The sequence below is a fragment of the Trichoderma gamsii genome (genome assembly GCF_001481775.2).
Source record: "Trichoderma gamsii strain T6085 chromosome Unknown Scaffold_5.2, whole genome shotgun sequence".
In the NCBI taxonomy this organism is placed as follows: Eukaryota; Fungi; Ascomycota; class Sordariomycetes; order Hypocreales; family Hypocreaceae; genus Trichoderma; species Trichoderma gamsii.
In genome coordinates this window covers 432,194-459,580 of record NW_020171342.1, presented here as the reverse complement: position 1 = coordinate 459,580, position 27,387 = coordinate 432,194, and the positions used below count along the sequence as shown (strand labels likewise).

The following is a 27,387-nucleotide window of genomic DNA, read 5'->3' as shown; positions in this document are numbered from 1 at the left end:
ACGGCGTTGGAAATAGCGGGCTTGAAGCAAGTCTTTAACAGCATTTATTGCTAACCTGATATTTGGTCGCAAAACTCAGTACTCGTGGATACAAGTATGTATATTCTTATATATTCTTAGTCCAGTAGTTCTGCATATGGCGAGGCGATACTCGGAACTTTTCATGCGGCCTCTATAATGCCTCTGACAATCTCACCAGCCGCCTTTAAATGCTCCACAAACTCTGCCGACTTTCTCTCACCGTTAATTACAGTGAATTGCACCTTCTCGTCAAAGACTTGGACACCAACCCATACGTCCTCCTTATGAGGCTGACACCTGCCCATCTCCGGCAGTCCGAATTCTGTGAAGCTGGTGCAGACTGGTCTCTCGCTTGTCCTTCTGAACACCTCGTCCTTGTAGAAAATAGGCAGCTCTTCGCCAGGCTCCAACATCTCGCGAAGTGCCATCAGATGCCACCTAAATCCTCTTCCGCGAGTTGACAGCGCTACCAGCCGCGCGTGCGACTTTACAGCTTCCAAGAAGAGTCTTCGCTTTTCGACACCACTGATATTTGAGTCTTCAGCTGCGGCGCAAAATGCTTCCACAGGCGGCGTCATCACGTAGATCATGTCTGTTCGTCCACCACGGAATGGGCGCTGCGAGATGACGTCCACCGCTCCTGAGGGGTTGTATCCGAAGAGACGGCGAACAGCTACCTGGATCAGGAGCTGGATGACTGTCTTAGGTGGAAGCTTTTGATGTCTGAGATAAGAGGCTGCGTAAGATGTCTGGTTTAGGTTGGCGAGAGTATAGCCGTCATGAGCTGACTGATGCTGAGTTTGGAGAGCAGGGATGATCTTTGACAGAGTTGTTGGCAGTGTGAATTCGAGATATGTAAAGTCACCATCAAGCACCGAGTTGGAAGTAGTTGAGCCATTAGATAGCTCCACCTGTTCGACAGCTGGCGAGTTGAGAGCTTTTATTAGACCGCCGAATGTAGTGCCGTCGACCATGGTGTGCTCGCCCCAGATAGCAGATACGCCGTTACGACAAACCACAAATGAAAGGGTTTTGTCTAGCCAGCGGTTGGAATTGTCGTCGAGAAGGAAAGCATCTGCGCGGCCATCTGCTGTCTCTGGAGCTGTATCTTCGAGGTAAATAATAAAGAGCGACTCTTCGACAGTCTTGACATAGTTGCGGCCGCTTTGACTTGCCGACAATATTTCATCACGGGCCTGGAGCAGAGTTAGCCTCAAAGACGCACTTCTAAGAAAATAAAGTAATATCGAAAGAAGGGCTTCAAAGATATTGCATGCATACCTTTGCCCACTCATCTCGATTTGCAGTGGTGAGTAGACTAGTCCAATTCGTTTCCTCGGGAGTTTGCTGCACAATGGCTTCAAAGACATTCTTCAGCTTCTCGTATGTTACAGTCTGTCCGTTGTGGCCCGTGAGAGGGATCTTATATGCGTGTCCGCGTTTCATCGCGATGATATAATCGCTCTCTGGGAATCGATCATAACCGTCGCAGCCAAGCGCTGGAGTACGATTTGAGCTGAATAGCCAGTAAACAGTAGCCACTATGAGTCTCATTAGTAATTGCCCCGAAGCCCCAGTTTGGTCATGTTGAAATGGTGATGCAAATTTGCTTACTGTCCAATGCTTGTTCATGATAAAAGTCTTGCTTAATTGTTCCCGCATCGAGTGCCAATTTATACGCATAACCCGCGAGCGAAAGCTGTGCTGCTTGTTGTGCCTGCGGCTGTCGAGCTGTATCTTGTCCAGGAAGAGTCGCAAAAAAGTTTCGAAGTCTGGGTCGCCAGTCTCGCCCACGAAGCCACTTGTTTCTGACATACATGTCCACAACCTCATTATTCTCGCCTTCACCACCTGACATGTTTTTAAGCCTCGCTTGCAGTTTTTGGCCCAGTCCGTCGGGGTCTTGGAACGCGTTGATCGCTTCTCGAGTGCGCGATAGCTCTTCAGCATTGGCGATATGGCCCACGGAATCGAGGAATATCTCCAATGTTCCCTCCAAAGTTTGCATGGGATATTTGGGAAGAGAGACTTGTTTTACACTGTTGCTATCGTCATTCGTATCTGCCTTTGTCTCACTATGTCCGTTAATACCCTCCGGCTTGAACTTGTTCTTCACGAGGACAGAGCTTTTTGTGACAAAAGACGCAAGTGACCGCAGGCTTGGGGCATCCAAAATGTCAGAAGTTTGGGCTGGGGCTTGTAGCTTGTTGGTAATCCAGTTCTTGATCTCGGTCGCAACAAGAGAGTCGAGGCCCATATTGGCAACGGCTTGATCCAGATCAAGTTCTTGAGACTCAAGGACAGTAAGTGAGGCTATTTTCTCTCTAATTGCAGTCAGTATCAGCTGCTCTGCCTCTTCAATTGTTGATGCAACAGCGACTTTTTCTTCCGCTGTACGTTCATCCGCTTGTCCTGTTTGGTGCGCGGGGCCTCTGTTATGAGAAGACAATATGTGAGACACAAGCGGCGGCACTCTACCACCTGGCGTTGTTTGGTTGATGAATGACTGTGGATCAAGCCCAAATGCTATTTGGTGATTGCCATCTTTGAATGCCTTCCCGCTCATCACATAGTCAACAACTGGGAGAGCAGTCTCAATAGGGAGAAGCTGAACACCTTGTCTACCTAAGGAGTGCGTGTGCTCCTGTGTGACTGTATACGTGCTTTTGATTAGTGGAAAGTCAATAGTCGCAAACTTCGTATAACCGGCAGAGACTTGGGCGTGAGTGAACATGTCCTGGTACGTGCCTCCTGCAGCGTAATTGGACTGTCCCAGCGTACCAACGATGCCGCAGAGGGACGAAAGATTGACAAAGAAATCGACGTCTTTATGGTAAAAGGCGTTGTAGATGTTGACTGTGCCGTGATACTTAGGCAAAAGAGCAATCTCAAAATCCTTTTGTGTTATCTGCGACAGTGTCCGGTCCTGCATCCGAGCAAATTAGCTTCATTTTTCTGTTTTAAGGAGCTTTTGCTTACCGAAAGTACCATGCCGCCATGGAGAATACCTCGTACCTGCGGCATAGATCGAGACAGTTCTGCGGCTACTTGCTGTACCATTTTCGCATCACCCACATCGCACGTTATAATCCTAACAGTAGCTTCTGGAACTGCTGTCAGCTCTTTCTCCATCTCTGCCTTGGCAACCTTTTGGTAACTCTGTCGTGTGAATAATGCAATATGCCTCGCGCCTTTCTCCTGGAGATGGCGGCACAGATGCTTTCCCAGACTTCCCAGCCCACCTACAATGATATAAGTTCCGTCAGAATGTAGTCGGAATGGCTGCTCTTTGGCTTCAACAGTCGAACTATCTGTGGCTTCTAATACAATCTTTCCGGTATGCTTCCTGCTCTGCATCAATCTGAAAGCCTTCTCAATATCGCCTATTGGCATTGCGGTAACAGAGAGTGGCGTAAATAGTCCGGCGTCAAAATCAGCAAAGATTCTCTGCAGCAACTTTTGGCACTCAGCCGGTCGCTGTTTCGAAAGTCCAACAAGATCCACGCTCATGAATCGCAAGTTTCTCTCAAATGGCTTCATGCTCAGCTGGCTGCGTCGGGAAATATCCGTCTTGCCAACTTCGACAAACGTTCCAAAGGCAGCGACACATTCCCACGAAGCGTGAAGCATGGGCCCTGATAGAGAGTTTAGAACCACGTCTACGCCAGTTCCATTGGTAAGCCGATTGACCCCTGCTGCGAAATCGGTTGTGCGACTGCTGAAGATGTGACTCTCAGGGATGCCGTACTGCTCGATGAGTAGTTGCCGCTTGGATGCACTTCCAACACTTGCAAATATTGTTGCTCCAAGTCTTTGAGCAATCTTTATGGCTACTTGACCCAATGCACCGGAAGCAGAGTGTATTAGTATTGTCTGGCCCTGGCGAAGATTGGCGGAGTCAAAGAGCGAGTAGTAAGCTGTCGCAAATGTTAATGGAATTGAAGCGGCATCTGTGAATGACAGGTTATCGGGTATGCGATGGACCAAATGACCATTTGTTCTCGTCCGACTTGCGTAAGGAGTGCCAAACATGGCTGTTACTCGATCGCCAAGCTTGAATTGTGATGCAAAGTTGCAACCAATAGCCGTGATAATTCCAGCGCTTTCGCCAACCATGGGTTGCGTGGGTGGTAGTTGGCCTAGGGCAATGAAGACGTCTGAAAAGTTGAGGCCCCAGGCGTAAGACTTGATTTCAACTTCATCGGGACCGAGAGTGGAAGAGTCATCGTCAATAAATACCAGGCTATTTAACAGGCCGGGTTTGTCGACATGGATCTTCAGACGTCGATCGGCTTGATGGAAAGTTGTTTCTTCAGTCTCTGTAACATCAGAACTGGTGGAAACAGCTTTTGATAGCTTATTGTCAGCGACAAAGCGTTGGATTTGCATTTTCCCATCTCTATACATGAGCTCAAACTCCCTCGGTTCATTTTTCCTGATTCTGGTTTCGGTGGTGTGAACGAAGTCTAAGAGTGCATTCTGTATCCGATCAGCGTGCTGTTCCAGAGAGTCTTGCACATCAATAGTGAAGCAGTCAAGGTGGGGATTCTCATTTCGTGCCGTTCGTGAGACTCCTGTGATTAGTGCATTGTCTGGTGAAATGCCATCATCGTCGTTTGCAGCGAAGATGACCCAATATACTTTAGTAGCTTTGGATAGTAGGCGAGTGATACTGGTAAATTGCTCAGTAGACGCTTTTGTTAGAAGAGGCTGTTTTGCAGAATCAAGAATGATGTAAGAGCTTGAGCAGTTGACTTCAGCATTAGTCCATTGCTCCAAAGAAGCCCCGAAGCCTTTCTCAGTCAAGCCATTTGCAAATTTCACAGAGAATGAGTTATATGATGGGCTTTCATCATCAGCAAAAGCATCTAATATCTTGAAGTGAGAAGGAACATGTCCATTTGTCGCAGAAGGAAGTGCAAGTGCAGTTGATAACAATAGAGCACAATGTCTCTCAGGTTCCGGCAGATCATAGGCAGCTAAATCAACGCCAGAGAAACCGGCTTTCTGTAGATGCACGTTCCACTGCTCAGCAGACTGCAGTGGGCTGTCAGTCCGGCCTTCGTCAACACCAGCCCACCAGCCCGGGATAGAGCCAAAAGTCATGTTGATGTACGGCGTTGACGTAGTAAGTTCTACAAGGCCAAGGACACCGCCAGGCTTTAGTAGCTTGTGGATTGTCCGAATTGACTTGTTCAAAGACCGTGTTGCGTGGACAACGTTGGCCGCAACGACTAGATCATATGATTGTTCTTTGAACCCTTGACTCGCTGCATCCTTTTCCAGATCCAGAGTCTGAAACGTCAATAGGTGCGCCCAGTCTTTTAATCGGTCTGTTCGCACAGCCTCAAAGAATCCGGAGGATATGTCGGTGTACATGTATTCCGAGCAGAAGCTTTCGCCATTGGGGCTACATGCTTTCAGAATTCGATAAGTCGTACCGCCAGTTCCAGCGCCGATTTCCAAGATGCGCAAATCTCGTCTTTGGAAAGTCAACATTTTGACGTAGTCGGCCATGTACTGGTTAGGTCGGGCTCCTTCATCAGAATGGTATACACGAAACAGGAGATCGTCTTTCAAGAAGTGAGTGAGGGGATCTGTTTGGCCTGTCAACAGAGGAACCAATTCCGGTCCGATTCGAGCTACAGCCTCTCCTTCGACTCCAAGTCTGGATGTAAGCTTGTCCAGCTCCTCTTTAGTGCTGGGGCTCTTTTCGATGAGCGACTTGCCCATCTCTGAACTGACAAAATTCTTCAAAAGCCGCCACCAGTTGACTCTGTGGTCGTCTTTTACTGCTAATCCACGCTCATGCATTTCCCTGACAGCCCAGTCGATATACCGGGCGCAAGCAACAAAAGTGAGATTGACTTTCTCTGCCTGTGTTATCCCAGCTTCGTCGGACTGTAAGGGAATTTGAACGCGTTCCAACATTTCGGGCGTAATTGAAGAGCTGTCAACTCCCCATTCCATCTTAAAGATGTTATCGTTGTGAAGCACTTCAGTAGATTGAGCCTCTCCGACAACGCGAATCTCGCCACCATTCATAGTTAGAACGCACTGTGGTGTGCCATTATTCTCTGTCTGGAAGACTGCGGTACTAAAGTTTGTCGACGTGGGAAAGACGTTACTTAAGTTACACAACGTTTGAAGATGATTACCAGCTTGATTGGCGATGCTTGCGGAAATGAATATGTCGCTAATAAAAATGGGCATCACCGAGCCTTTATTGGAATGCTGCTGAAACACAGGAAGACAAGACTGAATGATGCCATCGAGCGTTGTGGGATGAATGAGATGCGGCTGCATATATCCACTGGGCATCTTGGCAGCGATATCTGGGATAACAAGGTCATTTAAAGATTGAAATGCTGTCATCCGGACCTCGTTATTGATGGCAAAAGAAGGTCCATATTGATTGCCTGTTGCCGCCATCTGAGCGTATAACTCCTTGTGTGAAATGACGTTGGTGCAAGCTGCGGCCGCGTCTTCCAAGCGAGATGCTTGAGACTTGCGATCAAACTCTGCTTCGCGTTGTTGCTCAATCTCATCCTTGTCATTGTCAAACACGGCGGATATCGTGCCGTTGCAGTGGTCTTGCCATTTGCCTTGATCTGACATTGAGGAGACGGAGAAATTCCAATTCTCGTTTGTATCAGAATATTGGAATGTTAAGATTGTCTCGACCGATGTGTCGTCTTTGGGAATAGTCAAAGTCTTCTTGAAAGAGACATTCTTTATTCTATAGCCTTTAGGCTTGAAGTCTTGTCGACGGTCCTGGTCCAGTTGTTGTATCGCCTGAATTGCCATTGTCATGTATCCAGCAGCGGGAAAGACGATGAAGTTGTCGACAACATGGTCTTGTAGCCACGGTAATCTTTCGGTGCTCAGAAGTATCCGCCAGCTGGGCTGACTGTCCGGCGATGCAATGACTCGAGAGCCTAGCAGATCGTGCGAAGGGTGTTTTCTACACCTATACTCGCGACTTAATCTCGATTCCATCCAGTGGGTTTCTGTGTGATTCCAGTGGTAGGATGGCAAGTCTCGTAAAACTCTTAGGGAGGATGACTTCGGTCTGCAGAGTGCAGCGACAGCCCCAATATCGAGATGGTCATTGCCACTGCGGAATAGAGCTGATCCTGTGTTCATGAGAGATTTGATACTGTTTTCGCCACGAACCAACGTTGGAATGTAGTTGTATGAAGAACCATCGGCTTGAAGGTCCGCCAGTGTCTGCTTGATTGGGCTTGACAAAGCTGCGTGCGGGCCGATTTCAATAATGTTGACTGCTGACTGCCTCAATTCTCGATACAAGGTTCGTAAAGCGCCGCAGAATCGGACAGGCGATACCAAGTTGTCTACCCAGTATGAGGCTCCGAAGCCATCAAACTTCTCTTGCTCTGTGACACTCGAGAAATAGCGGATGGCAGTGTCTACCGGTCCTGATTCGAGTCCCTCCAGTTCCTGCAGATAGTCGGAGCTTACAAGTTGCATATGATGAGAGTGATACGCAGTATCAACTTTAAGACGGCGATTAAAAACTCCGTCAGCGTCGAGGGCATCCTTCAAAGCCACGATTCCACTCAAGTCACCAGATACTGTAACACTAGAAGGGCTGTTGATACAAGCCACCGTAACACCCTGAATGTCGAATTTCTCGATATACTTCTGCGCATCCTCGTTTCCAAGGCCGACAGCCATCATCGTTCCGCTTTGATCTGAACGTTGTTTCGATTTTTCAGCCAAGAAGCTTCTGTGGTACGATGCAAACATTGCCGCACTCTGAGAGATGGCACCAGCGGCATATGCAGCGGCTATTTCACCGCTGGAGTGGCCAACTACCGCCGCAGGCAAGACATTCCAACTCTTCAAAAGATCAACAAGAGCTATCTGCACAGCGGTGCTTGCCGGCTGACCATATTCACTATTGTTCAGACGGCTTGAAGAGTCGTCTCGAGATAGCTCCTCGGTCAGACTCCATTGTGCGCCGAATCCCTTGAGTAACTTTTCTGAGATTGCCACTGATCGAGCAAAAGCCGTGTGTTCAGACTGTAGAAGAGTATAGCCCATTCTTGCCCACTGCGCGCCCTGCCCGGTGAAGACAAAGGCGTTTGCTAGTTTGTTAGACGCCTTGTTTCGTGCCAAGTCCTTTGCGCCAAGGCCCTGAAGCAAGGAATCAATGTCTTCGGCAATAATACTAGAGCGCCACTGGAATTTTGATCTCCGTTTAACCAAGGTGTGAGAAAGGTGATCGAGCCGAACGTCGGGGTGACGCTTCAAATATTCGCCAAGATCCTTGATGGCACTCTGTAGAGAATATTCGGATCTAGCAGATATTGGGAAAAAATGCGGAATCGTCTTTCCATTTTTCTTCATATCGGTATTGCCATTTATGTTGCCGTTTAATGTACCGTTTTGTGTGCCGTTTTCCGTAGCCGCATTTCCATTTTCATGGTTAGTGACTCCTGATAAGCCACAAGGTCAGCAAATGTTTATCTAGTACATGTAGGAATAAATGTATTACCATCATAGCCATGAGCTGATTCTAGAAGCAACATGGCATTTGTGCCTCCAAACCCAAAGCTGTTGACTACCGCTTTCCGCGTAGACGGCGTGGTTGGCCAAGGCGTGAGTGACCGCGCAATCTAGTCGCAATTGTCTTGTTAGAAACCAGCATCCACATATTTCGCTGATCTTACCTTCATATACTGCCCATCAGGTTCCAATCCGGGCTTGAAATTCTCTAGTAGTATGTTCGGGGGAATGAAGCCCTTCTCCATCGCCATGACTGTCTTAATGAGGCCCGCCGTGCCGCTGGCAGCTTCAGAATGTCCAATGTTTGGCTTTGTAGCGCCCACGAAGACGGGATCTTGTCCATCGCGGTCTTCGCAAAACACGTTCCGGATCGTATTTATTTCCACTTTGTCGCCAGCTTTGGTTCCTGTGCCATGAGCCTCTACGTATTGCACGTCAGAGGGCTTGAAGGGAAGATTTTGGAAGAGGCGTTTCGCAAGACGCTCTTGCGCGTCCTGATTAGGCAGCATTATTCCGTTTGTACGGCCATCAGAGTTGATTCCTGAATTCCGTATAATGGCTCGCACGCTGTCCCCATCTCGGATGGCATCGTCCAATCGCTTGAGGATTACCATTCCTACACCCTCTCCGCGGCCATAGCCGTTACCGCGGTCGTCAAACGTATAAGATCTTCCTTGATCATTGAATAGTCTGGAGAAGGGATTTTAGCCAAAGTTCATACTGATGATAAGTTTTCGAAAACACTCACCCAGTCATTGACATTAACGCCATCTGGTCAGGAGAGAATACCAGATTCACACCACCTGCTAATGCCGTGGATGTCTCTCCAGATCGCAGACTTTGGCATGCTAAGCTGATAGCAGCCAAGCTACCAGAGCAGGCAGTATCTACCATGACTGAAGGGCCTTGAAGGTCAAAGACGTAAGAAACACGGTTCGCCAGCAATGGCCGAGCCACACCGAGATTGTGATATTTGGAAACAGCTTCTGGATCTTTGTGTATTATCTGTGCAAAGTCATGACCGAACATGGCAACTGGAGGAGGCTTAGCATGGATCGAATGGCAATAGAAATTCAAAGTATACCAAAGATTCCCGTGTCCGACCCCTTAAACTTATGCATCGGAATGCCTGCATTCTCGACTGCCTCCCAAGTAGTCTCTAAAACAACTCGCTGCTGGGGATCGAGTGTATCTGCTTCTTGTTGCGCTATTCCAAAGAATCCAGCATCAAAAGTAGCAATGTCTTGATCTATGAAGTGTCCTCCTTTTTGGTTAATAGTGCCTGGAATCTCTGGATCAGGGTGATAGAATGCCTGATGGTTGAATCTATCTGATGGGACGTCACTCCAACCGCTTCGACCCTCAGAAACAACATTCCATAGTTCTTCTGGGCTATTGGCTCCACCAGGGTATCGGCAGCCCATGCCGATAATGGCAATAGGAACTGGCCCTTGAGACCGCATTTTTGTAAAGATGGCGTGAAAGGGGCGTTGGATTGCCTTCAAAGAGCCCGAACAGCATGGGATCTATAAATTATTCCACCTTCTTGGACCATATGACTGCCTAGATATATGTAAAATTACATTCTCTATTATCCCTCCTTCTCTGCCAAGATTTAACGCGGTAGCCGTTCATGAGCCCCATCGTCTCGTTAGCAATCCATTTTCATCACACAAGCCTACTCAAAATCTACCCTTCGGATATTCAATATGCAGTCAGCATTTGATAAAACGCTCAATCAGATGAATGATTCGATCCATGTATAGGTATATATGCACTATTCAACCCCTGATTTAGGCATGGTTGAAGAGTAACACGAGGATACGTATGATTCCATTGGAGCGCATGCAATACTACCCTCTTCCATGGCAATACGCTAAAGCATACTAAACGCTGTTGAAATTCCTCCAATGGCTAGTTGAATATCTTCCCCCGCAAAAGATTCATGGAAGGGGCGTCATCCGTACCATGCAAGCTTGAACAATCTGCGGGTCATTCCCCCACCAAAGACTTACGCCCGCAATCTATGATCCCATTTATCTAGAAATGGCAGATCTGCGAGCCGGATGCTGCCTCAAATCCATAGTAAGAGGCATTAGCGGCGTACGAGACCATCTTCCTGCATTGTACAATCTTATCACTGTATATCAACGCCATCGGACTATTCGACCGGCATTTACTCGTGAGGCAGCCATACTTCAGGATGTTGACATTTCTTTTATCAATATATAGTAAGGCCTACGGAAATTATGCAGACATCAAAGGTTAACGGAGAATATCTTAGCAGCCCTCCGGTGGGATAAGCAATCAAATACTAGCCTCAAATCGATGGTAAGCCAGCCGTTAGGTGTCAGCAGATCTCCGTTTCATACTTTGACACATTCATAGAACTGTTCAAATACCATTCTTGATTTCTGGTCATTCTTAGAAGTGTTCAAATATCATTCTTGGTTTTTGATGCAGCAACCAGTGACCGCTTCAGGCAACGATATAGGCTATGAAACGAGCCCCCATCTTGACATGCTTACCTGTGATGCCAGTAGGAGCTATACGTCGTAACCGTACGACAAGCATTAAACCACGCAGATTTAGACTGAGATTGGCAGTTTATAGCCGCAGATGCGACAAACAAGAGCATAGTATCTCCAGAGCTAGCAGGGGATATTCCAGGCTTTTTTCACGCCATCTCCACCAACGGCCCGACTGAACTAATGGCTATCGAGAATAATCAGCAGAAATAGACTAGAGATCTTCAAAGATTATAATTTTTGTTTCTATAATTTTTGTATGATGGGCGCCGCGAATATAGGAATATTGCAGCTTCATATTTCATAACTGCTAGGGTGTTTTGACATAAAGCCGGTACGGAGAAGTGGTATAGGGATTCAATATTGTATTGCAGTCATTCGTGCTGGTAGCATATATTCCCCGCACTCGTAAGCGGATCCGATTATTACCCCAGATACTCGTACTCACTCGGCAAATGATCACACGATGGGGTATCTTCGATTTCAACCCCTAGTAATGTTACCCGGTGCTGGTCTAGATATTTCTTTACTAACTGCCCATCAAGAGCTGGCCGCATTATCATAATAAACCCTTGTTGTCATCTCACTTTTCAATGTGGCTTCAGCAATGGGTTTGTAATTACTGGCATCTCTATTTCTTTTGCCCATATTGAATGCTGCAAATCTTCCATTAGTGTGAATGTCTTCCGAGTTTCGCAGCCATGAACTATATGCGGCTAGAAGCTACATGCATACACCCGAATATAATATAATGACTCAACGACATTGGGGTTGGCCGTCTCCTACCGCATTGGGATAGCAATATCCGTCTGACCCAATCACTAAACTACGACTACTTTCTATGATATTACCTAGTCTAGATATGCATTTATGACACACACTTAAGCCATTGTAGTACTTTATGACTTTTCGAGAAAGCAGAACATGTCACATGAAGGAAAAAAGCAAATATAACATTATGCTAATTGGATTTTGTCAGCTGTAAAATTCTCTTAAATGAAAGGAGGTACTGCAACGATGATAATTTGCGAAATGTTATAGAATATTCTTAAGTACATTATTTTCAATGTTTGCCTTGATTACCATCCCAACCTCAATGCTGGGTTGCATTCGAGGCGTTTTCAATCACTTTAAGTAAATGCTGAACACGATTGAAGTTGTATCAACACAGTGTCTTGAAATTAATCCCGGCGCATTCAAGGTAGGCATGCATATCAGTACTTGAACTTGGTTCGCTGCGCAGCTAATTGAATATATGATACAAGCAAAATAATACGTTGTTTAGTTTGGTTTGGTCAAATTTGATTTGGATAACAACATCGTTACTATTCCATGTTACAAGTTACAGATCATTGACTGCAAGCGAAAAGTTGTAGATCCGACGGTTAAACTCGAAGCTCGTTGGAATTGATTTCTCCCTACCATAATTTGTGCAACGGCGACTGAAGCGACTTGCTACAGTTAGTACGCTAAACTATTGACTAGCGTCAGGCACGCTAGAAGATCACGACAGGCTTTGGGGACCAAAAGAGGAATATCGGAGAATACGTTTCAGCATGATATAGTGTACTGTTAATTCGTATCTAAAATAGGCTGCCCATCCCTCTCTTGAAGATGTGATGCTATCGACCTTTTTGATCAATGTCTTCTCCTTACTCCGTTCTAAGCTGGCCGTGATACAAACGAGTAAAATGCTGTCAGCCTGGTGGAGTAGTCCCACCTTTTGTCAATTTCTTGGGCGCGCGCCCTGTGTTCGCAACAAGGCGCCACTATGTGAAAGAGAAAAGGCTTGAAGAAAAGAAGATTCTAGTAATAATATACTGCTTCTCTATAGTTGATATATAGCTCTTCATATATCTTAAAATTTTTTTTTGATCTGGCTGCAGTTCTTATTCTCTCGACGCAAATTACTCTAATCACCGTTCATCCGACATACACCATGAGTTCAGCATTTAGCGCACAAAAACTGCTGCAGTCTGCGCGGGTCTCTCCAGAAATCTTCAAATTACGCCCGGATTATCGAGCTCTCTTAATGACCGTCGAAGGTGTTCCTCCAGGTCCTAGCGACAGTATAAGCGAAACTCTCCTGATCGATGCCGAAACAAACGCAAAGAATCTGTTGTCTAAGCACCCTGTAACCGAAATTCCACACATTGCCGCATGGCGAGAGACTTACAAGGCATTTGGTTCTAAGCCGCAAAAAACTCGCAACAGCTTGGAGGCTTTGACTCGCCGCGCTGAAAATGGATTGCCTCGCATCAACCGGTTGACGGACATCTACAATGCTATTTCGGTCAAGCATCAAATCCCATTAGGCGGCGAAGACCTGGATAAATACGACGGATCACCTTTCTTGATACGTGCTACGGGTCAAGAGCAGTTCCAGGCTTTTACAGGTGGCGAACTGCAGACTGAAGTCGCAGCGCCTGGAGAACCTATTTGGTGTGACGACACTGGAATTACCTGTCGTCGCTGGAACTGGCGGCAAGGCCCACGCACCGCACTGTCTGATGCAACCACAAATGTGTTGATCATCTTTGACGCATTGGGGCCACTTTCGGATGAGGCTCTGCTTGCGGCTGCAGAAGAGCTTGCTTCAATATTGAAGAGCTTATCACCAGAAGTGAAGTGCGACCAAAGACTTATTAAAGTTTAATCCATGGTTCATCGATGACTCAAGTGGGCGAAATGGGTGTATTCTGTGCTGTTACGGAAAATATATATGGTGGAATTGCGATTGTGTTTGCAATAACTTCTAAATGATAGTGGGAACCAGACTGGCAAATGGTGGGAAAAAAAGAGTACTGAGACATTTGATGGATGAGCTTTCCGATGTAATAAACGCAGATAGAAGCTACATAGTGTATACTTACAAGCGCAGCTATAACAATTTTGAAATAGATTTTAAGGGTACAGTCCTTTGTTACACCGGCCTTTACAGGACTTTCAAACCTATACAACTGCAATAGAAATATGTATGGATACAAATGTATTTAATCTAAACCTTATAAATAGTAAGAATTAATTATTTTAGCTGCTGCAATTTCTCCAATTAGATAAGCAGTCGACTGTGTATGGTTGCTGTATAAAGAATATTGTTAGAGAAGACATTAAATTGTAGGCAAGCTTAGGTGTAGCTCTCTTGAGATATATACCTTGGAACAACTGGGCAAATGCTCATATCAACAACGCGAAGCCCCTCTACACCGATAACACGAAACTCAGTGTCAACACAGGCCATGTCATCGTCAAGTTTCCCCATTTTGACTGTCCCCATCGCATGCCATGCAGGCACCACTGCTTCTCTGAGAAATTGCTAAATTCGTGCATGTATAGTCAGTCGTCAATGCCCAATAGCCTGCCAGAATGAAGAAACCTGTACCAATATGTCTTCATCTGAAGTGCTCGTCGGACCTTCAATCTGCGTGGAAACGGGAAGATCAGAGTGCAGCATGAGGTCCAAAGTCTGCTTAATGGCCTCGATAAGAACTCGACGATCGTATGGATGTTGTAGGTAATTGAGATGGATAATAGGCTGTGCGTCTGGATCATTACTTCGTAAGCGGATAATGCCACGAGACTGCGCATTCATAAGTATAACGCTGGCCAATACGACCGCCTTGTCCTCCCCAGGAACCGGCACAATTCCCTGTGAGTTTCAATTATCAGCACTTGTTAACAGAATTGTGGGTTAAAGGAAGCTTACTATTCCAAGCTCATACGATGCTGCCTGTGGCTTTCTCAAGAGATCTCTAGCGCTCTCATTAAGCTCTTGGAACTCAACCCAGTTTGTCAGGTTATGGGGACGGAAATAGCCCAGCGCAACGGTGCTGGGGTCCATCGCAAGGGGCCCGCTTTGGTCTATATCCCATTGTGTTTTCCAACTCACCACGTCGTTTAAGCTTACACTCGGTATAACGTTAGGTCGAACTAAGCCTTTCAGCCGAACTAAACAGTGGTCTTTCAAGTTTTGTCCCACCCCAGGGAGAGCCACAACTTTGGTAATACCGTTTTTCGCGAGCTCTTCCTCCGGCCCAATGCCGGACAACATAAGAACCTTGGGGCTTTCAATTGCACCTGCAGATAGGATGGTTTCTTTAGAGGCAGTGACTATGGCTATCAGCGGCGGTCTCCAAGGAAGATCTATGGACTTACAAATGCTCCCGTCGCACGCCTGTACTCCAACGGCTCGATTAGCTTCAAACAATACTCGTGCAACTTTACATCCTGTAATGATACACAGATTGGATGGTGTGTCCTTCAAATACGCAGTTGATGTTACGCGAAGGCCGTTGGATGTTGTTGCAGCTGGTACTCCCATCCCGAGTTCTCCGCACGATAAGTCTTTGATCAGTCGAATCTGAAAAACTTTGTTAATGGCTGACTTAAGGAAGCTGGAAACAGACATTACCCCTTTTTTACGTGCTGCATCGAGGATTATTGCGAGGCCAGGTGTCCACATGGTAGGCAGAGTGATGTTTATGGGTCTGTCAATCATTCAAAATCTGTCTGAGCAGTCCAGGGAATCAGAGAGACAAACCCATCTAAGCCATGGCTAGTTGAGTCCCATAACAAATATTGCTGGAACTCTTGAGGTGTCCCGTTATAAAGATTTTCAATCTGCTTAGTATTAATTGCTTGCAGTACTTCGACCTTGGTTCAATGGATATTTGAGGCGTCTCAAAAGTAGAGGTGTGGAATACCATTTTCATTTTGGAAACAACTTCTTTCCAGCTCCAGGCATCATCCTCTATTAGCTTTGCCCAATGGTTCATCTCTTCCATACGTCCAAAGTCCCATATGCCTATATTAATATTCGTAGAGCCACCAAGCCCGCAACCACTGTCATACACCAACTCACGCTGGTTTAACGTGGGCTCAGGCTCAGTTTTATACCTATAATTGAACTCGGAAGCTTCATCGGTCGACCAGAACGAATAACGTGCCCCAGCAACCATGTGGGTGAGCTTGGTGTGGGAGTTGCCTGCTTCAAGAAGCAGCACTCGTGGTCTTGTTGGGCTCTTGGCAAGACGGGATGCAATTGCCGCGCCCGCTGCGCCAGCTAGATTGAAATAAACTGTCAGCATGAAAAGTTTACCATGCGCTGAACCCTGAGCATTAAACATACCACCAACGACTATGAAATCATAATCAGCCTCCATTGCCATGAATGAATCAGAGACAGTTAAACTATCTTTGTAATTTGCAGCATGTACGAGCTAGCCAGGGGAGATGTGTAACCACGGGCCAGATATATAGATTTTGGAAATGCACTTAAGTAGCAGGACTATATAAAATCAGAATGCTCGTCATCTGACTGGGCTGAGTATGAGGTGTAAGCTTTTAGTGGTTGCCATTATTGCTGACGGCTGCCACCTGTTTTTGTTTTAAGATTGCCCGGCCTAGAACAGAAATATTGCGGCTTAACCAGGACTGGCACCCCGTCAGCAGGCGTATCAACAAGAAACCTTAACCCCCCTCCTCCCCCCCGGCGGCCGGCCCCCGGTTCCCTCAACCAGCATCCAACGCACAGGTGCCCTAGTGGGAAGAACTGCCCGACCATCCCCTCTTTACTAAAAACAACGGAGCAGTCTTAGCAAGACCTGATTTCAGAGGCCTTGTTGAGGGGCTTGTCGAAGGACAAGGCAACTATTAAGTATCCTAAGCTGCTAGACGGCGTCTTCTCCCCCTCCACCTAACCCTAACCTAAATGCTTCAATGCAGATGCTCAACAGAATGCCTCTCCCTCCTTCTGTACGTAGATGTTAGACCAGATGTCTAGTTCACGCCGACATTGTTATTGCGTTATGGATCGGTGATCTTGTTGAATAATAGACACTATCTAATGAAGCGAATCGACGGGTTATGCTCTAGATAATAGTCTTTCAGATAACAGAGGGGACCTTTTGCGGCTCTTTCATTGTTACTCTCAGTCCTTGATAAAAATGATATACGATAGTTGTATACTTCACAGGATCTTCTAGGAACCCACAGTGGGATTAACTAGGCACCGTAATCCGCTTGACCTTCGGTATATTGTCAAATAGCATCTGAACTGCTAATTCGGTGCACTCGTCGAACTCGCCATTAATGATCATAGTCGGGACGTTTATGTTCTGGCATGTATCTTCGACGTTAAAGTCTGACTATAAAATGAGATTTTAAACACCAACGCTATGCTCCTCTCATGGAGATATCGGATCAAGCTTCCACGGAACGAGTCTTACCTCTTATAGTGCCAATGACGTTCAGTTCATCCGGACCATTCATTGTCACGTACATGGGATCATCCTTTTCTATATCCTCAAAGCCTTGCACGAGCGCCTCGGGCCATGGATCGCAAAGTCAGAGATGTTTTCTCGCTACCTCCATAGCGGCCTCTTTATAATCTGGATTATTATACTCGCCAATGCTGCTATAAATTCTGATAATGGCTTGAATATTTCCGCTCATATCGGCGAGAAGCTCCTGGGCTGAACACTGCCAAGCTGCCACGCTGCTCGGTGCGCTCGCAATAACCAGCTTGATCAGGCCCTTTGCTTGTGAGTACTTTGGCGAAAGCGCCCACTGCATAGCACACATACCACCTGTAGAATGGCCTAACAAGTCGTATGTTTGGATATTAATATGAGAAATGAGGTTGTCCAACTCTGACAGATTCATCTAGGCGCTTTTCAGGGAAGTGTGTACTTCTCCCACTGCCAATCTGTACTCTCCGTTCGACTGTTATATTCTTCCTTATGTTCTTCTTTTCTGATATTACCCTCCTGATGCTAGCCGGTCACTACTTTGCGGCTGATAACGGTGCCATATCGGATTCGTCTTCAAAAGGCTGGTGGCCTGTTTGGATTTTTAACCGCGTTTTTGGCATGGTATAATGTCTTAGCTGGTATTCAGGATGCTAGGCGAGAATCACTTACATCATCTAGTCGAATTATAAGGAGGGACATACTGACAAGGTGGCAGTAACTCGTTCTTTCAATTGCCAGTGTTTCACTTTCCATGGTCTGATATGGGCACAGAGCTACGCAAGCAGCAGACTCAGGACACTATGGCATGAAATGTGGTTATGGGATTTTGAGTGAAGGAATTACGCGACCACATCGAAAGACAAACATAACAGCGCATCGAGGTAAACATCGGAAGTAGGAACTGCTTCTTTCCACCTGTATCTCACCTCAACTAAGTACTGTAGCGGAAATCGTTCGTCAATCCAAAAGGTGTATTACCAAATTCCTCGTTATGTCAAAAATCATATCATCATTACAAATACTAGCTCGGAGCCGAAAATACCGAGTTTACAAGGGAATACACTGGATATTGCTCACCTCAGCACTTTTTCACTTCAATTTTTCACACTAATCATTCCTGGCTCATCTACCTAATATGCAATAATAGCCATGTCGTGCTTTCGATTCGCGTTTCTTGCAGTAATGGCTGCTCAAGCTAGCCCTGAAGTGGTATGATGCTCGGTCGAGAGAGTCGGTAGTACATTGCAGAGCGTTGTCGACATCGGCTTCGTGGTCAACTTGTATTCGTCTTCGCTAAAGTTAATGGGTGTGCGATTTCTTTCCTAATGCTTGAGGTCATTTAGCACCTGATGCTTTGTGTCGATGTAATGGATAGTAGCCTACTATAAATTGCCATCAGAGCTCGCGAGAGCCGCGAGAGTCGTGGGCGGCGGCGGCGGCATCTCGCTAATGTTGACGATTGGGAGAGACTTGTACAGTGTATTTATTCTAGGCCACAAAGTACCTATATATTTGAACTAGGTGAAAATTGTACAACAAAGATATAGTATCTTTGGACCAACACAAATTAAACACTGGAAAACTTATATAAAAAACTTAGGGTTTTAAGGTACCTTTTGGCTATTTGGCAGTAAGAGTTGAACTCCTGCTCTTTAGAAAAGTTCTGAATATTTAGTATAATTTCCTCTGCAATAGTAGCCTAAGCTAAATTCATATAGCGTTTTTATATTTCCAACGAGCAAGGTATCAACAGCTTAGATCTTACAGACACCAGAGCGCACCTCCCAGATCCTATCTAAGTCCTTTGTAATACTCGGCCCTAAGCCTTCTCTCTCAGCCCTGCCCATGCTTCGCATCCTATCAGCAGCATCTTTGAACCCAGCCGGCCCAGCACCAGCTCCAGCTAGAGCAGCAAAAATAGCCATGAATGCACTCTTCGGATCTTTGACAATACCATACGTCAAAAGGCCCAGGTCTCCAAGGTTACCCACCAGCCTCAAAATGGAACGGACCGCTGTCAGACCAGCTTCTCCAGCCACCTCTCCGATGATGGGGATAAAGAAAAGGATGCTCGTAACAAAGTTCATAATGAATGCTTCGCGCTCCTCTTTTTCAATCTCGTCGGCCTTCTTGACTATTGCTTCCATGTTCTCGACGGCAGCCTTGACTGACAAGGCAGGCATGGTCGAAGCATCAAGCAAATCTGCCCATATCCAGCCGCCGTCCACGTCCACAAACCTTTCAATTATCTGCAGACGCTGTATGAGGTCCTCTGTTTTGTCATAGGATTGACCAATGAGATCTTTAGGGTTGTACACCTCCATGTCGTCTGAGCGTTGGGGATACTGATAGTACCAATAATCCCAGTCTTTCTGACACTGTCTGGGGTCTTTGCTGAACTGACAACTTGCCCCGGGCCAGACATCCCGACTGCCAAAGGTAATCCATGACTCTTCAATACCATACTGAGAGGCAATATCGTTGTAAAAGCCATCCTTATCATCCAGTTCATATGTTGCGCTCATGAGGAGGTAGTCTTGAGGAAGAGCATTGAGCTCATACTTTAGAGTGTCTGGACATTTGACGGTTTCGGTTTGCGTACCTTCTTTGCAATCGGAGCCCTTTTTGCAATTGTCCAAGCAACCACCCCATTGGCAGCTACTACAACACATTGCTTTATAGCTGCCTGTACACGTGAAATACTTGTCAGCGTTGTCAAGCATGAACTGGTCAATCTGCATGGGGACCTGTTCGGCGACGTAGTCGGAGTAGATTTTAAACTTTTCGTCGTAGCCGTCGTTGACGAGGTCTGTGTATTTGTCCAAAGCGTCACTCATCATACTGATCTGGACTTGGGCGACATATTGGACCACACACTCAATAGGGATGTCGTCTTCGTTGCTTTGAAGGTCGTCGAGATTGCTATACTCAGCCTTGCACTCCACGTCCGAGTTAGTTATTTCAACTCCTCCCTCGCCACTGCAGGAAAGAAAAGTTAGGAAGTATTATAGAGAGTTTAGAAAAGGTGGCTTACTCAACATATTTCAAAAGATCAGCAGCCCAGTCAGAAGTGCCAGCAAAGTTGTAGCGGCTGTATGTAATGTACCGACTTGCCTTGTCTATGTCACTCATATAGGCCACCCATTCGGTATTGTTGTAGACTAGATAGCTCGAGCTATCTTTCGACCACTGTTTTGTGTAATCACCAGATTTAATGATTTCGTTTATCTCAGCATTGGAAATATAGCCTGCTGTATTTGTGCAGGCACCTTTAGCGGCATTAGAGACGCGAGGCGTGCCAGTGAATGTACACATTTCCCCTGTACAGCCTGCTTGTGCCATCTTGAAGGATCTGCCGTAGCTAGCGACGCCAACAGCGACCTTGTTAGAGGGCACACCAGCTTTGGTAATCATAACCAGTGCGTCGTGAGTCTCAGTTGCGTTGACGTGTGATCGTAAACAGCTGCCGTTGGGACAACCGGGCGAAGTCCACTTGTTACCATGATCCCACTGCCCGTGAAGGTCATATGTCATGTAGACGATATAATCGACAGTCTTGGCCAGAAGAGACATGGGAAATGCCTTCAGATACCAGTAGGACGCCGGAGCTGCGAAAGAAACAGACTTGGAGCTACCGAGAGCTGATTTAATAACGGTGAGTGCCTTGTAGTAGTCCACTCCCGCTTGGGCGTCGCCGGCAGGGATATCGGGAATATCAGGGGCCTGAGGAGAATCAACGAATGAGTATATGCAACGATTATATGAAAACAAAGAGAAGTGAAAATGTGTCTTAACTTACTCCCGGGTATTCCCAATCAATGTCCACGCCATCAAGCCCATGCTCTTGCACAAAGGCCACAATGCTGTTTTTGAACGCGTCACGATTTTCGGGCTTCACAGCTTCACGCAGGATATTAAAAGTGCCAGGAGAGGCGCTAAAATCCCAGCCTCCAAAGGATATAATCCTCTTTACTCCAGTCATGGATTTGAAAATCTCAAAATCATCTTTCGCACCGCTTACGTCGACTTTATAGTCGGCCGTCAGGTTTGCAAACGCAAAGTGAATATGCGTATAAAAGCTCGTGTCAATCTGGTCAACGTCCATGTTTAAACAAGCGCGGTTCTTGTTCCAAGATTCAAAATATGTAATGCGCATTGTTTTTTCAGGCGCTGATCCTTTAATAATCTCGTTACCGCAGTTGCTGATGCCTGGTGAAGAACACGCGTTAACACACATTTGGCTAATCAAGTCGGGGGTGATCTAGTTGCTCTTACAGCCATTCTTTCCAGGTGCAGAAGTACCAGGAGCACCAGTTTCGGACTTTGAGATTATGCAGAAATCATCAGACATGCCGCATTGGCCCCAGATATTGCAGCAAACATTCAACGGGCACGGGTTCAGCGTGGCCAAGTCAGTTCCTGCTTTGGGCGTTTTGGTGCCTGGAACCTGTTTTATGTTGTCAGCTCATATCATCAGCTATTGAGAGAAGAAAATGGGATAGAAGAACATACCGTAGGCCCACATACGGCGTTTGAGACAGGCTCAGGCATCGGGGGCGATCCCTCACTGACGCATAGCTTGAATCCAAGTGCGAGACGATTGGGACCGCATCCATTCCAGCCCCAGGTTTTCTTATTAAAGCTTTCAATATCAGCCACGGTCAACCCCCGCGATACGGCAATCTTGGAGCAGCCGTCATCTTGCACAGTTTGATATGTGGCGCAAGATCCGTCGGGGTTAGGCTTGGGCCGCAGATCGGGGAGCTTGCCGCGACTACAGCAGACAAACTGGCCCTCAGCCAGCGTCGAGCACAGCTTGGAGCCGCTGTTGACCGTTGAAAAGTCACTGGCCTTGAGGCCGCACTTGCTGGCCAGCGAGCCACAGTCATCACCGGGTTGGACTGATATTGTCTTACACGTCCCATCGGAATTTGCGGCTGGGATGCTATCCGGCAAGGTGCCCGAAGAGCAGCAGACTGTCTGATCGGCAACAAGAGTGTTGCAGAATTTACTGCTAGGGTTGTACTTTTGCAAATCGGCCAGGCTAACGCGGCATCTGGCTGCCACGGTAGAGCAGCTGTCTCCCGCTTGGACTTTGGCGGTCTTGCACTCTGCCCGAATAGCAACGCGTGACTGACGCACTTGTGAGGCGACGGAGGTTATATTAGATGGAATGGCAGTCTTGTTGCCAGATGCATCTTTGAGTGGCGGAATTCTTAGCTCAACTGTCATCCAGTCTTGGCTGTCGTTGGTTTCGGATATGCATTTCCCGTCGGCCCAAGTCTTGACGACTTTTTGCACAAACGCAAAGTTTTTCGCATTGCTGACAATGATACCAGCACTGTAATCTGCACCGCGATCATTGGTTTCGCATACTTGAAGCACTGTTGTTTGGGACATGGCATTTGTCTCCGCATATTTCAATAATCTGCTGAGGATGTCCAACGCCATCCCGTGCTGATGCACTTCTGCCCCAGCAAACAGTCCAACAATTGAAGTTTGAGAGTATCCAAAAGCCATGGCATTATTGGTGCAGGAAGGTTTCTGAGAGGCAAGATAACGGACCACTTGATGACCAGCCGACAAGAAGTCCTTGCTGTCAAAGCCCTGCTCGTCGTTGCCCACCGAAGGATGGAACATGTGAACGGCAGAATTGGCCATGACATGGTTGGGTGTTGAACAAAGGGCTGCAGTTTCATCATTGGATGTGTATGCTTTTTTGGTCTCTGCACCAAATTCTGCCGTGCAGGCTCTGATACTAATGTTGGGATTCTGCTTCTCATCAATAGAGGTCTTGACAACAAAGTCGAGCAGCATGGTCTCGTTGCACCAGGCAAGGCGCTCAGCACCAAAGAACAAGAACCATCCTGCGCTGTCACTACTATTTGCAGTCTGCGTGCATGGTAGAGGACAAGCTTTTAGAGCTGGAAGCTGCCGTTCATTGGCGGCAAAAAATTCTTCCAGCTCGGGATCTCCCTCGGCTTGCAAGTCATTTAATGCAGTCTTTCGGGGCGTGATTTCACTACTGAAATCATTATGGGCATGTGAGGGAATAGCCAGAAGGGCCAGAGGTATAAGAAAGGATAACAATGGTGGCCTCATTTTGAGGGTCTAGCTGAACAGGGGAGATTCTCTAGATGCTGTAACAGCTCTCTGATGCCATGAAAAGCTAGGTCAACCAGTGTTGAGGTGGTGGGAAATGGAAGAAGGATGTATAGCGATTGTATAATATAAGGCAGAAAGAGCAGGCTGAATATAACAAAATAGCTAATTGAATGAATGACTGTAGCTAGAGCCCACAGCAACAAAATCAGGTCTCCCATACTGGCAAGAGGTAGAAATAATAATTTGATTTCACGTGCCAATGCAGAGCAAGAGAGCCCTTTCGGGGTGATGCTCCGTGAGTTACGGCCTACGAAGCTCGATATGGCCCAATTCAGTAATCGCCGAGCTATCCGCACACATGCTGAAAGCACTCCATCGTCTGGAGCCTAGATTGTCATACCCTGGTTCACGATTAGTGTTCCACAATTGGGAGATTAGCCTTGTTGGTAAGATTGACAGTTGCATGGATTAGACGGCTCGGCGGTTTTCAGACAAGGATCCGATGTAGGTGGTATAAACGGTATCATGTCTGTGTCGGCTCTTGCCTTTACAATGATGGCTCAAAACTAGGTAGTTTCCCAGCTTCATCACAGTTGCTTACTTTTCGTTCTTTATAGTTTTGTTTCTTAATTGGCCATCGACCGGATTACTACCAGCTGATACAGTCTGCCACTGCTACAATCGCAATGCGGTTCTTATTCTTTCTCGCCACCTCCTTCCTCTCGGCCATGGTCTGGGCTGGAGGATACGCAGGATGTCTCGAACGAGTCATGTTTTTCCAGGCGTACGAAATTGATGCTTTGCTGCCATCAGGGCAAAGCATAGGCTACCGGTGCCTGAAATGGGACCCTCAGAGGGAGGTTTGCAGGAATAACCAATGGAAGGCATGCGAAGGAGATCTTGAAGGAAATAGATGTTCTTTTGAGAATTTCATATCGCAAATCAATCGGAACTCGCCCAATCCCCGACAATGGCCCGAGTACACCTCAGAAAATAAGCTGGATGCCAAGGCGACGGCGTTGAACTGCCTGAAGGCATACAAAGCTACCGGGCGGCCTATACCTGACATTGCTCCCTTCAAGATTATGAAAGGCGGCACCGTCGACTACAGGGTCGCTGTCCAGGAGCTGGGCAGAAGGGTTGACAACAGATGGAAGGCTTTGGAAGTCGCTGCAAAGGAAGCAAACAAGCCAGCGTTTGCTGCGTTTGATGCAACTGTCGACGAGATAATTAGAGCGAGAAGGGGGGATACCGGAGTGCTAATGTATGAGGCGGCAAAGAAGACATTGGAACATGATGATAATGTCACTCTCAAAGTCGAAGAGTTGGGGACAAATCCCGACCCTGATGAGAGAGATCCAACGAAGAAAGAGTGGAAAGAAGTCAAATGGCCTGAGACCCTCAGTACCGCCATAGAGGATGGTATTCCAGATGCAGAAAAAACGGTCGAAGGTTGGGTGAGGAGCTACATTAAGAATGATCCTTCATCTACCACCCATCGCAGCATGATGAAAAGCTTCAAGGGGATTGTTGCTGGGCGAAAATTGTGTCGATAAGTTGGATTGGATTAGCACTGCTTCTGTATTACTCTTAGTCTATGGAATTTCTCCCTATGTATGTTTCAATAACATTTTACCCTGCATCATTTACAATCAGTAGACAGCACTTGTTACTTTTTAAAGCTCTTTTCCTTATCACTCACTGCCTCTTGCTTCATTCTGAGCTACAAAGGTTTCCCATTGTTTATCGCATCTTCTTTGGTTTTCAGCCCAGCTTATTTTCTCATCCGTCTCCGCGTTGATGAACCACACTCTCTCTGTCGGACATGGCCAGTAGAGGAGCTCGTCCGAATCATCCCAGCTCGTCTCGGCATCATGTCGGACAATGGTGAGTTCGTCTAAATTGGTGAACATCCGCAATTGCGGTTGCTCATCAGAAATGTAATGGGAGCTCATCTCACGCGCAAATTTCAGCCAACGGATCCGCGGTGCCTCCGGTCCCATCCACGTGAAGCGAGACTTGCCAATGGAGATGGTGTCCAGGTCAAAGTTGACCCAGACATACCGAGGCTCAGTGCCACCGGTAAAGGCGCGCTCGTATTTCTGGGCAACGACATGGCGGGCTTCGCGGCAAGTATGGAGTGCGGCTGGCACCGGCGTAGGTGAGGTTGCATAAACCAACGCAGGCGGAGCATCCCATATGGCCTCAAAGAAGTCGGCTCCGTCACTGAGATCAGGCAACAAGACGAATTTGAAGCGGACTTGGACAGTCCGGTGTGGATCAATGGTCAGGAGCCAAATCTGTGAGCGGAGCTCGGATGGTAGTTTGCAAAAGTTTTTCATTGGCGCGTTGGATGGAAATAGGTACGAGGCATTAATTTAAGCTTAACGGCTTGTTGGATGTTGGACGGAGTCTGCTCTGGATGGAAACGGAACTTGCAGCTGGAGGTTTACCCTGTCGAATTTATACGTCTGAAGTTACACTGACGTCCGTAAATGGCGAGGAACCTTTGCTAAGTGCGTCTCCACTTCTGCTGAAGAATCGCATCTGACCAACAGCCCGTCTCCTACGGTTGTGGGATGAATGGAATACAACAACAAGTACCTGCTTATTGTTAAAGAGAAGAAAGCTTCAGGATGTAAACTATTTAAAACAATCAGTTACAAAGAGAGGTCAAAAGAGAAGTAATTCTTTTCCAAAGTTGGATGATTGGGTGCATGTAGTTGTTGGCGAAGAGTCGAGGAAAATGCTTCAACTTAAGCTTATTCCTTTCACAACCGACTGCAGCGGAAATTAAGAACCAACGCTAGCTACCCCTTGCTCTAGTAATCATCTATATCTGTCTAACAGTCAGTCGCATCGACGCTAAAACAAATTGCATGGGGGAGCCTTGTCTAGATCGCTCCCGCTGAAACTCAGCCGTCCGGGAGAAGGCCGAGAAATCAAGTACATGTACTATACGCTACGACACGCAGGCCATTCCCCCTTCTCGTTGACCTCTTTCTAGCTCGCTTCACTTGTTCCATTCAGTCTTTTCAGCCTCTACGCAGTTGTCTCTATCATGAAGAACGCTGTTATTTCTTTTGCAGTCGTGGCTCTAGGCTCGCGGCTTTGCGTCGCGACGCCCTACCCCGAATTGCAATATGACCCTGCCACAACCAAAGACTGTGCCGATTGGATCAGCAACACCGGCGGCAAAACCTGCAAAGAAGTCAGAGATTCTTTCAACCTTACGCCCGAGGAGTTCGCCCAGTGGAATCCATCTGTGGGCGTCAACTGCGACAAACTCTGGATAGTGGCCTCGTACTGCGTCTTGACGCACCAGAAGCTGAGCCAGTTGACGTCTACAACTACCTCTAGCACAAAGGTCGCCACCACCACCACTACAACATCAACGACGACTTTGCGGCCTTCTCCAACCTCATGGGAAGAGCTCGGCTGCTATGCCGACAGGCCAGACCGGCCAATCCTCGAAAAGCTCGTCAGCGATAAGAGCGGAGATGCCGCTCTCACGATTGCCAAGTGCCAGGACTCCTGCTATCGTCTCAACTACCAATATGCAGGCATCAAGGCAGGCAACCAGTGCTGGTGCGGCGGCTCAGTCGCTGGCGAATGGGCGCCGCACACAATCGACTGCAACATGGCCTGTACGGGTGATGCGAAGAAGAATTGCGGAGGCCAAGATTGCCTCAATGTTTTCAAGGCCGCCAAGGCAAATCCAGAACCAGGGCAATCCTCCAGCACTGGCATAAAGAGCACCGTTTCAAGCACTCAGAGTTCTTCTGGTACTAGCAGTCGTACAGCCGGTGCTGCTCAGTCGAGCAAAGCTAGCTCTGGAGCAACGAAGAACTTTGGCTTGGTATGGACGAACGTGGTGTATTTTTAGTTTTAGATTCATTGATGCGTTCAAATTTAAATGCTTTATCCACGCGTCTCTGAGCAATGTTCTT

General features: G+C 47.0%; 8 protein-coding genes across 8 annotated transcripts; 4 read left to right on the top strand and 4 right to left on the bottom strand.

Moving 5' to 3' along the window:
• Positions 1–161: 161 nt before the first annotated feature.
• Positions 162–10,016, bottom strand: TGAM01_v202065 (beta-ketoacyl synthase domain-containing protein; the record flags this gene model as incomplete). The annotated part of the gene is made up of 8 exons (XM_018800294.2): positions 162–1,217; positions 1,303–1,562; positions 1,636–2,947; positions 3,001–8,483; positions 8,543–8,663; positions 8,718–9,243; positions 9,302–9,587; positions 9,638–10,016. The coding sequence occupies 8 exons, from the start codon at positions 10,014–10,016 to the stop codon at positions 162–164; spliced, it is 9,423 nt and encodes a 3,140-aa protein (XP_018666436.2).
• Positions 10,017–13,020: 3,004 nt separating this feature from the next.
• TGAM01_v202064 (hypothetical protein) lies at positions 13,021–13,737 on the top strand (the record flags this gene model as incomplete). Its single annotated transcript, XM_018800293.1, has 1 exon — positions 13,021–13,737. The coding sequence occupies one exon, from the start codon at positions 13,021–13,023 to the stop codon at positions 13,735–13,737; it is 717 nt and encodes a 238-aa protein (XP_018666435.1).
• Positions 13,738–14,208: 471 nt separating this feature from the next.
• Positions 14,209–14,922, bottom strand: TGAM01_v202063 (hypothetical protein; the record flags this gene model as incomplete). Its single annotated transcript, XM_024548909.1, has 3 exons — positions 14,209–14,397; positions 14,464–14,730; positions 14,788–14,922. The coding sequence occupies 3 exons, from the start codon at positions 14,920–14,922 to the stop codon at positions 14,209–14,211; spliced, it is 591 nt and encodes a 196-aa protein (XP_024406312.1).
• Positions 14,923–15,118: 196 nt separating this feature from the next.
• On the top strand, positions 15,119–15,640 carry TGAM01_v202062 (hypothetical protein; the record flags this gene model as incomplete). Its single annotated transcript, XM_024548908.1, has 2 exons — positions 15,119–15,392; positions 15,486–15,640. The coding sequence occupies 2 exons, from the start codon at positions 15,119–15,121 to the stop codon at positions 15,638–15,640; spliced, it is 429 nt and encodes a 142-aa protein (XP_024406311.1).
• A 3,446-nt stretch (positions 15,641–19,086) lies between these two features.
• TGAM01_v202061 (glycosyl hydrolase family 18) lies at positions 19,087–23,434 on the bottom strand (the record flags this gene model as incomplete). The annotated part of the gene is made up of 5 exons (XM_018800291.1): positions 19,087–20,311; positions 20,367–21,055; positions 21,132–21,541; positions 21,608–21,779; positions 21,845–23,434. 5 exons carry the CDS (start codon positions 23,432–23,434, stop codon positions 19,087–19,089), a joined length of 4,086 nt encoding a protein of 1,361 aa, XP_018666433.1.
• A 689-nt stretch (positions 23,435–24,123) lies between these two features.
• Positions 24,124–24,993, top strand: TGAM01_v202060 (hypothetical protein; the record flags this gene model as incomplete). The annotated part of the gene is made up of 1 exon (XM_018800290.1): positions 24,124–24,993. One exon carries the CDS (start codon positions 24,124–24,126, stop codon positions 24,991–24,993), a length of 870 nt encoding a protein of 289 aa, XP_018666432.1.
• A 138-nt stretch (positions 24,994–25,131) lies between these two features.
• TGAM01_v202059 (hypothetical protein) lies at positions 25,132–25,779 on the bottom strand (the record flags this gene model as incomplete). Its single annotated transcript, XM_018800289.1, has 1 exon — positions 25,132–25,779. The coding sequence occupies one exon, from the start codon at positions 25,777–25,779 to the stop codon at positions 25,132–25,134; it is 648 nt and encodes a 215-aa protein (XP_018666431.1).
• A 719-nt stretch (positions 25,780–26,498) lies between these two features.
• Positions 26,499–27,323, top strand: TGAM01_v202058 (CFEM domain-containing protein; the record flags this gene model as incomplete). The annotated part of the gene is made up of 1 exon (XM_018800288.1): positions 26,499–27,323. The coding sequence occupies one exon, from the start codon at positions 26,499–26,501 to the stop codon at positions 27,321–27,323; it is 825 nt and encodes a 274-aa protein (XP_018666430.1).
• Positions 27,324–27,387: the final 64 nt, after the last annotated feature.